Consider the following 10,000-nt stretch of genomic DNA (forward strand, 5'->3'; position numbering starts at 1 on the left):
AGAATTGGACTATAAAGAAAGCTAAGCGCCGAAGAATTGATGCTTTTGAACTGTAGTTTTGGAGAAGACTCTTGAGAGTCCCTTGGACTGCAAGGAGATCCAACTAGTCCATCCTAAAGGAGGTCAGTCCTGGGTGTTCATTGGAAGGACTGACGTTGAAGCTGAAATTCCAGTACTTTGGCCACCTAATGTGAAGAGCTGACTCATTTGAAAAGATCCTGATGTTGGGAAAGATTGAGGGCAGGAAGAGAAGGGGACAACAGAGGATGAGATGGTTAGATGGCATCACCAACTCAATGGACATGAGTTTGGGTGAACTCCGGGAGTTGGTGATGGACAGGGAGGCCTGGTGTGCTGCAGTTCATGGGGTCACAAAGAGTCAGACACAACTGAGCGACTGAACTGAACTGAACTCCATTTTGTAGCAGATTTGCCTGGTTTATGTAGAAAGTGAAAGTGAAGTTGCTCAGTTGTGTCCAGTTCTTTGCGACCCCATGGACTGTAGCCTACCAGGCTCTTCCATCCATGGAATTTTCCAAGCAAGAGTACTGGAGTTGGTTGCCATTTCCTTTTCCAGAGAATCTTCCTGACCCAGGGGTCGAACCCAGGTCTCCCGCATTGCAGGCAGACGCTTTCCCATCTGAGCCACCAGGGAAGCTCGGCAGAAGAAGGAATTACATAGTTTACATAGGATTCATAGGTTTACGTAGGATCTACTGTAAATCATTCACATGATTTACAATAGAAAACTGCCCAAGCTATGAATAGACCTAAGTGGAGATTGAACTGGAACATCTAGTAGCTCTCCTGTACCCTCTATTAAACTCTGAATGATGCTCCTCCTTGTCTGAAGTATGGCTCCACACAGCAGCCTCCTCAGAGGACAGCAGCACTCCTACTGAAGCAGATGCTGACCCTTAACTGGGAGGATAAGACCCAGCCCTAGAGTGGATGGTGCTTACTTATGCTCTGTGTAGAGCTGGGGAAGCCGAATCAAAGGGGCCTGCATCATGGGCTTCCCTGGTGGCTCAGTGGTAAAGAATCCACTTGCCAGTGCAGGAGACATGGGTTTGATCCCTGGCCCATGAAGATCCTATGTGCCACAGAGAAACTAAGTCCATGTGCCGCAACTATTGAGCCTGTGCTCTAGAGCCTGGGAGCTGCAGGTCCTGAACCCATGCTCCGCAACAGGAGAAGCCACCACAGTGAGAAGCTAGTGCATTGCAACTGGAGAGTAACCCCCACTCTCTGCAACTAGAGAAAAGCCCACGCAGCAACAAAGACCCAGCACAGCAAAAAAATAAATAAACAAATAAATATTCTTAAACATCTAACTTAATTAAAACAAAAACAAAGGGGGCCACATCAAAATGCAGCATAAGAAATGAGAGCAGGGGCCCTCACTCAGGCCCCTCCTGTCCTGCAGCACTGCTTGGACTGACAAGTATTCCAGCCTAAGAGGGCAGGAGTCCACCATAAGGGGGGAAATCCCAGTCATGGATGGTACATGGACATACTGAAGTTCCCACCCAGGAATCTCACTCCACTGAGAGGTCTGGGGTGGCAGGGCCTTTGCACTCCTGGGAACGCTACCCAGATGGACCCAGGAAGGGCCACAGGGACTCAGAAGAGAGCCACAGTAGCTCTGTCTCCCATGCCAGGGGGCTGGAAGGGTGCCCAAAACATGGGGGCACCTGGAAAAAAACTGCTCTTCTCCTTGCCTCTCAGGCCTGCTGTCCTACTTCCAAAGGACGTCCCCCCACCCCTCACTGAGTGTGTATGTCGTGGACATCACAGTCCAAGACCAAGATAACATTAAAGGCTTTATCCCATAACAATTAGAGCTGCTTTTAATGGTTTCTTGAGCCCAGTCCACTCTTCCATGGTTTTGTGGCCCAGAGGCTGAAGGTACTGGAAGAGGCCCACAGAGAAACAAATTGGACAGCTGCACTGGTGGGTCCTGAGCTCTTAGTAATTCAAGGGCTCAGCAGACTCAGTGGAGATGAAACAAGTCCTCAGGGTGCTCAGCCAAAGCTGCACTTTGGCCAAACACTTTGAATTCACAGGTGGGCCCCAGTTTCCAAGGGTAAAGTATTAGTAGATAGACCCAGAAATGTCTGTGTACAAAACCCAATTTGTTTTTACTATTGAGCCACTTACTAGATTCATCTCTCAGAGCCTCAGTTTCTCATCTGTAAAATGAGGAAGAAACAAGTCAGTGCATTGGAAGCTTTAGCACATAACTGACTCTGAATGAGTATGTGTTCAGTCTTGCAGCCTTGAAGAACTAGAGGGACTTCCCAGCCATGATGGGTATAGAATACACAGGGCTGTTTTCAAAAACTGTCCTCAGAGAAATGCTTTGCAGAAGGGGAAATTTTTTTTTCTTGAACTTGGACTTGGATGATGTCTACACATAACTAGGCCTGCTGCATCTCCCTGTACCCACGTCCTACTTGCCTGCTGCAGGCTCTGCAGAAGGTCCGGAGGATTGTCTACCTGGATGAAGATGACACTTTTTACTACAGGCGCCCCCATCAAGTGAGGGGAGAGAAATTCCTACTAGATGGCCAGGATTAAATCATTGCAACATGGAGATTCAAGTGTCAACCTGTGTGAAGAAATGGATTCTGCCATTATTGGGGAGTGTGATTCCTTGAGTTCTAGCTAAGGCAAATCTGCTGTCTGGAGTCAGAGGATCCAGAAGCAAAGAAAGTAGGTGGAGGGGAGGAGTTTCCCTGCTTTTCAGTTTTTATAATGGGGGTCATAAATGAGGGGATACAGGCCCCCAGAGAGAGCTTAGCCACCAGAGTGGGTTCCTGGCTTGACCCAGGAGCAGTGTCAAATCACAGAGCTAAGCCTGGATCCTTGGGCAGACAGGCACCTATGCCTGGAAAGTCATTACAGGAAGCCCCAAATGTCAGCAAGAAATGATCATTGCTTGCTCCAAATGGATTCTTCTGCTTACTGGTTGAGAGAAGCTGTAAAAACATCTGACCCCTGCCAGAATGCTACAGGAACTCTCTAGCAGACTTAAAAGATGACAAGAAAAGATTTTAAGAAGAAATGACAGTGTTAGATGATCAGTCATGTCCGATTCTTTGCAACCCCATGGACTCCTCTGTCCATAGAATTCTCTAGGCAAGAATACTGGAGTGACTTGCCATTCCCTTCTCCAGGGGATCTCCTCAACCCAGGGATCAAACCCAGATCTCCTGCATTATAGGTGGATTCTTTAGTGTCTCAGCCACCAGGGAATCAGCAAGTGTTACTCATTCCAAGAAGCAACAGGTATCTTTCCTCCCCCACCTCTTTCCCTCTGGTGAGAGGCTTCTTGTTGCTGATGAATCATAGCTGAGCCCTTAATACTGTGTTCCTTAAAGACCATCAGCCATGTCTGATATAACAGGACCCAGATGTAATTTAAAATACAGCCACAGCAGCCTACAAGTTGAACTTTGGTCCGAAAGTGACAACCAACGAGTGACACCTACTGATATTCCTGTGAAATGGCTTTGGGGGCAGGGAGGGAAGCCAAGCCAGTTGGACAGTGTGAATTTACTCAGGACTATGAGGAGATGGTTGGGGATGCAGTATGGACAGATCTCCAGCTTATCATCACTGCTCACCATTGTCAAGAATTCAAAAATATCCTTTGGAACTCATTTAACCTTCTTTAGAAACTGGCCCTAAGTAACTGCCAAATTCCTAGAGTCCCGACTGCACGTTAGCCATTCTATAGAAGTAAATCATGGACTCTCATTTTAGAAAAGCAGTTTCTTTTCTTGTTTTTTTTTCTTTGACTGCCCTGGGTCTTAGTTACAGCATATGGGATCTTTTAGCTGGGGCATATAGGATCTAGTTCCCTGACCAGGGATTGAACCTGGGCCCTCTACACTGGGACCACAGAGCCTTAACCACTGGACCACCAGGGAAGTCTTAAGCAGTTTCTTTTTACTGACATATTTTACCATCTTTTTTTTTTTAATCTAGCATCTCTGCAACCATCTGTATAAACCTCTGTTTTTGCTTATCTCAGGGAAATGCCTCGTGAGTATGGGTTCAGTGGCATGAACTGAGATGGTGCTGTAAGAGCTTTGGGTTCGGTTCCTGTTTGCTGGGTCAGAGGCCCAACAAAGCTTCCCCTGTCTTCGATGAGAAGTTGTGTTCGGCCAAACCCGGCTCTTCTGGTTGTAGGAGCAGAGAATCCCCAGACGATTTTTAAGACCCTGAATTCAGGGGCCTATCCCTTAGAAGTTCTTTTTGGAAGTCCACCCAGGTGTTTATCCAGCATGTGCAGTGCTGAGTCTCTGCCCCTGAGGAATTTAGAATGTGGTCATGGAGACCTCACACACATAGCTGGAACTACAATGGACAGTGCAGAATGGCTTATAACAGCCCAGCGCTCGATCATATAGAGCCTGGTGCTGCTTTTGTTTGTTGTGTGAATCTTTCTAATTGACACCTTCCATAGAATGTGAGATCCTTAAAGGACTGAACTCTGTCTTGAGTCAACAAACCTTTGTTGAGCAACTGCTCTCTGCCTAGCACTGTGCTGGGACTGTGGGGTATGAATAAGAATAACCAGCACTATAAAGAATCTCACTGTATAGCAGGGAAGATTAATGCACAACTCCTAGGAATTACAATGCAATAGTCTAGGTACTGGAATGCAGCACAAAGAATAGCTAATTGCCTGAGGAAGAGTTCCCTAGAGGCAGGAGTAGTGACTTCCGTTGATCAGTAAGAAGGCCATTCTGAGCCTCAGTAGAAGGGGACTAGAAAGTAGCATCCCTGGTGGAAAGAATAGAACTCACAGGTGGGGAGTACGAAAGAGCATGTGGAGTTCGCAGGAGTTTGCTCTGATTGGAGTTTAGGAGTGTCTGTTACACTGGGGGAGGGGCGGGAGATGAGTTAGTTTGGGTACCACTTTAAGACAGGCTGAGAACATGATGTTGGAGAGACTAGACTTTATGGGTAATAGCCATTGAAAGTTTTTGAGCAGTGATATAGTCGGACGTGGGTCCAAGAAAGATCACTCTGGCCAGCATAAAAGCTGGTTTCGAAATAAGAAAGAGATTGAAAGCAGCAAGGCTCTTCATGGGTCCACCGTGAACCAACTTCTACCTAAAACTGTACAGTTAGGAGCCAGTGAAGACCTAAAGGTGGAGAAGAGGGAACTGGATGGGTATTCACCAAGAGGTTCATTCAGCAAACATTTCTGGACTGCTCCTTGGGGATAAAATAAGATACAATGGTTTTAAAAGGCAACGTCATGATTTCCTGATTTCCAGTTTCATTTTGAAGGTGAAGGGTATGGAAGTATTTGGTACTTAATAGGTACTCAGCTGTGCGTGTGAGAGAGAGAAAGAAAGAGAGATGGATGAATAGTGCCCTGGGAAGGGTAGAGGTTTAGGCCAACGTCTATTGAATTCCATTTTAGACAGAATGGGTTAAAGATACTTTCGGAACATCCCCATGGAGGGCTCTATCTAGTAGGCACCTGGAAACCCAGGTGTGTGAACTGGACGATGCTGACTGCTGCAGGTATGTACGTGGGAGTTTGTAATGCATAAGTGAGAGTTGAAGATGTGGACTTCAGCACAATTGCCTGGAGCTGTATAAAACAGAAAGAAAAAGCAGACAGAGTCCTGGGGACTACTGACAATGAAAAGGCAGGTGATAAAAAGAAGCCAGGGTTGGACTGACTGACGAGAGAAATGTTGGGGAGGAAGCAGGCGAAGGCCGCATCTCAGAAACCAGATGAAGACATGGCTAGAAAATAAATATAAGCCTACACATGCAATCGATAGCTAATGGTGGATCACCTGGAAATGAAAAAGCGTAGCCTGTTCTTTGCAAAATAAGTCTGAAGAAGACTTATGTTTTCCAGAAGTGCACATCCTTTACTCTATGAGTATAGATTGCTAAGTCACTTCAGTCGTGTCCGACCCTGTGCGACCCCATAGACGGCAGCCCACCAGGCTCCCCCGTCCCTGGGACTCTCCAGGCAAGAACACTGGAGTGGGTTGCCACTTCCTTCTCCAATGCATGAAAGTGAAAAGTGAAAGGGAAGTCACTCAGTCGTGTCCAACTCTTCACGACCCCATGGACTGCAGCCCACCAGGCTCCTCCATCCATGGGATTTTCCAGGCAAGAGCACTGGAGTGGGGTGCCGTCACCTTCTCCATGAGTATAGATTAGTCTAGCAGAATAACAACAACTGAGCTTACAGTGTAAACAAGATCATTGTTGTTTTGTGGAACTCCTCTCCAGGGATAAATGAATTCTCTCAAATTTCTGTTCATCAGTCTAAATTTTACATTCAATTGAGTGTTCAATCAGAGTTTAAAATGATTCTGTGACTGAATGCTTAGAAAGTTGTGCTTTGGTAAACTGAAAATAATTTTTCTAAAGTAATGGGCTAATTTGAAATCTATGTTCTTTTTCTTGGTTTGATTTTTGAAGCCTAAATTGTGAGGCATATTCCACTGACTGTAACAAAGTGTCCTGCTCCACTGGGGATATGGTGGGGGGCGGGCTTCGGAAACCATTCATTAATGGGGAGAGGCTGGCACTCAGTAGGGCAAACAGTGGATGCTACTGAATGAATGGATGATGTCCTATTGTCCCTCCTAAACATTAACCCACATCTCAAAGGTGTCAGCGTTCAACGAAATGAAAAAATTTTGAAACTCATAACTGAGTAATTAGAGATTAAAACTACAGCTTGCTCTTTCTCTTTCTTGTGGGGACAGTATTGTGCACAGAAAGCTGCCCTCTGAAATCCCATTAGAGCCACTGACTCTGTAAAAGCTTCTTGGAGAAAATCTTTTCTAAAGAATGAACGTTAGAATGTGGCCTTCGAATTCCCAGAGACTTGTATTTTTCAGATTATTCAACGTCTGCATTTAGTTTATTCTTTCAGCAAATATTGATCGTCTTTTCTATGCTAGGCACTGAGAAAATGTAGTGAATGAAACATTAGAAGATCCCATTTTCCTGGAGTATACATTCTAGCCAGAGGAGAAAGGCAATAACAAATAAGGATGTGATGTGTGTCAGTGGTGCTGAGGGCTAAGGATACACACAGAGCAGCGAGAGGGGGTGGGGAGGGTGGCTATTCTAGGTGCAGTGGGTGTGGAAGGACAGGTAAACTGAGACACAAGCTCAGCTGCAATCCCCTTACAGCTCACCCCAACCAGCAGAGGGCTGGGGTGAGGGCAGAGGTGTGTTTTGTGAATGCAAACATCAACCCAACCACAACCCCTTAGTCCTTAAACATTATGACATATAATTTAGATAACAGCTGTCAAAAATCAACTCTTTGATTATAATGGTAAGACAGGTGACTTTAAAATAAAACCACTTCCATTATTCAAAAATCCAGAATGACAATCAGCTCTTAGAAAGGACTAAAATGACCTACTAGTGCTCCTCCTTTTTTTTTTTCCCATGGAGACTTTTGCTCCCCTGCTGAGACCATGTATTATATCTAGTTTCACATCAAAATGAATTTTTGCTGCTAAGTTTGAAAACCGCCTGAAAATAGCAATTAATATTGGAAAAGCTGACAGAACCTTAAGTGTAGTGGCATGATTGGTGCTGCTATAATTATGTGCCTGAGTGTATACATGTCTATGTAAACACAGTATGAAAACACACTTGATGTCCAGGACAGTGGATCAGTGCGTTTTCTTGCAGCTAAATGAGGGGAAGAGAGAAGGAGAGGAAGTTGGTAGAATCTTTATAGCACCATCAGGTGGTGTAGATGCTCCTAGTCTTTCTTACATCTATACAAACTTTTCTGAAATTATTTTCACACTCATTGCCTCATTTGATCCTCACAACTTGCTGGGGGTGGGGGGAGGCAAGGGAGGTTTTATTCTTCCCATTTAATGGATGAGAAAACTCAGTGAGTCAGCTAGGATAACTTGAGTTTCTTATCTGAAAAATGAGGAGATTGGACTCATGTCATCTCCAAGGTGTCTCCTAGGTCAATAGTTCTATGACTTTTTCCCCTGATTTTCCTGAGGTGACACCACTGTCTAATGGTAGAGATCCCCTTTTAAGTCCAAACCCCTTTCTGCCACACATTTCCTCCTCATAGTCTTCAAACCCTTTACAGCATGTTTAATCATCTGTAAAATGTAATGTCTACTGTACAAGGTTGTTGAGAAAATTGTTGAGGGGATTAGAGGGAAGGCTCGTGAAGCACCTAGCAAAGTGGTCGCTTGTATTACTATTGCCATCACTATGACTAATACGAAGGGAGTGTTGTATAATGGAAAGAGCATTGGCATTGGGAGTCAGGTCAGTTTCTAGTCACTTACTGATGTGTCATCTTGGACAATGAGCTAACCTTTCTGAGCATCCTCTAGAGTGGAGCTGAAAATCCCTATCTTGATGGGTCATTTGAAGACTAAAGGAGAGGATGTGCATAGAGCACCAGCCCCAGTGTCTGCCATGTCCCTGATACTCAATAGACAGTTGGCAGGTATGAACGATAAAGCAACTTTCAAAAGAAACTGGGATATATTTTCATAATTCTCTCAAAACCTGAAGTGGTATTTCATAGAGGTAATGTATAACCTTGAAATTAACAGAAGCATAGTCATCTTTTGAACAAATAAAAGGAAAAAGACTATTCTGAAGTTTAGTCATTCTGTGCACATCTCAAAGGGAGAAGGAAAATTCACGTGCAGCCAGTAGTTAGTAAATATTCGTTGTGGAGTTTCAGAGGGTCTTCTGAAATCTGGTATATATTTTGATCAAGTCTTCCCACGCTCCCCACTACAACAATCAGATAGGGTTATGCAGTTTATTTAGAAAAGCTTACTTGCCCTCATTGTACCACTTTCTTTGAAAAGTAACCACTTGGATAACTGTGAGGAACTGCTTTGCCATAACGATGACCCTTACGAGGGATCCAGTAGAGCTGGAAATCAAGATCCTAAAGTTCTGTCTCTGGCAGTATGGTCACAGAAAAGGCTGGTGGCAGAACTGAAATGGATTGTGGTTACCCGTCTCTGTGGAGGATTTCTCGGTACTGAATTTCCAGGGCACAATAAACTAACATTTACAGGCATCTGTGGCCACATGCTCTGGAGCTGTGTTGCGGATGTGTTGGCAGCTGCTAAGGAGTTGCAAGGTGGGTAACACTGCCCTGGACCTGTTATTCTAAAATCTAGTCGATGATTTAAACCACTGGACCCAAGAGAGGTATGTATCGTACAAAAGACCAACGTCGAGTCCCATATTATTTATTACATGCATTGTTTGAAGGTGATAAAACATAGCACTGGACATTTAAATACGACATTTTTCTCTTATTTGATGTCTATCTATCCTGGAAATGAGTCCCACTGTGTCTGCCCATCCTTGGTGGATATCTCAAGACAATTGAGTTTTCTACCTGAGAGCTGTACACTAAATGCTTTCACCAATGTCTGTTATGTTTGGTTGTCTTCCAGTTTTACAATGTGTGAATTTCCTTTTTAATGTTCTAGGGGAAAGCAATGGTATTCGCCCCACGCCGAGGGAATACTTTAAACCAGTTTTGCAATCTAGCTGAAAAAGCTGGTTTCTCTATCCAAAGACATGAAAATTATGATGAACACATTTCAAACTTCCACTCCAAGGTTAGTTTTCTGCTTGTGTTAGATAACACTTTAATCCGCATTGCATTTTGAAGAGATCATGGTCTTTTTGGCAGGTAACCTAAATATTTGATTAAAGGACTCCTTAGGTGTGCTGCTTCTGAACAGCTATTTGTATCTGGTTATTTTGTGTGGCAAAGCCATCTTTTATCTTTGCATGTCTAGAAGGATTTTACAGAAACCATTCCTGTTTACTCCTTTCTCTGAAACTAACTAATCTCTTCATTCATAATAGACTGATTTGTAGGATGCAGGGGAGGTGGCATAGAATGAATGATAAACAAGCATTTATATTTTAATGAAAAAACCTTCAGCTTTTAAGTAGGTTAAATGCTTAGCTG

General features: G+C 44.2%; 1 protein-coding gene across 1 annotated transcript in view; it reads left to right on the forward strand.

Moving 5' to 3' along the window:
- LOC104987620 (calmodulin-lysine N-methyltransferase) overlaps window positions 1-10,000 on the forward strand; it is a 62,899-nt gene that overhangs the window by 46,442 nt on the left and 6,457 nt on the right. Inside the window, exon 8 of the mRNA XM_010838651.1 lies at window positions 9,510-9,641. Coding sequence (XP_010836953.1) covers window positions 9,510-9,641 — 132 coding nt within the window. The remainder of the gene's footprint in view (window positions 1-9,509; window positions 9,642-10,000) is intronic.

The sequence above is a fragment of the Bison bison genome, unplaced genomic scaffold (genome assembly GCF_000754665.1).
Source record: "Bison bison bison isolate TAMUID 2011002044 unplaced genomic scaffold, Bison_UMD1.0 scf7180017864101, whole genome shotgun sequence".
Taxonomy (NCBI): domain Eukaryota; kingdom Metazoa; phylum Chordata; class Mammalia; order Artiodactyla; family Bovidae; genus Bison; species Bison bison.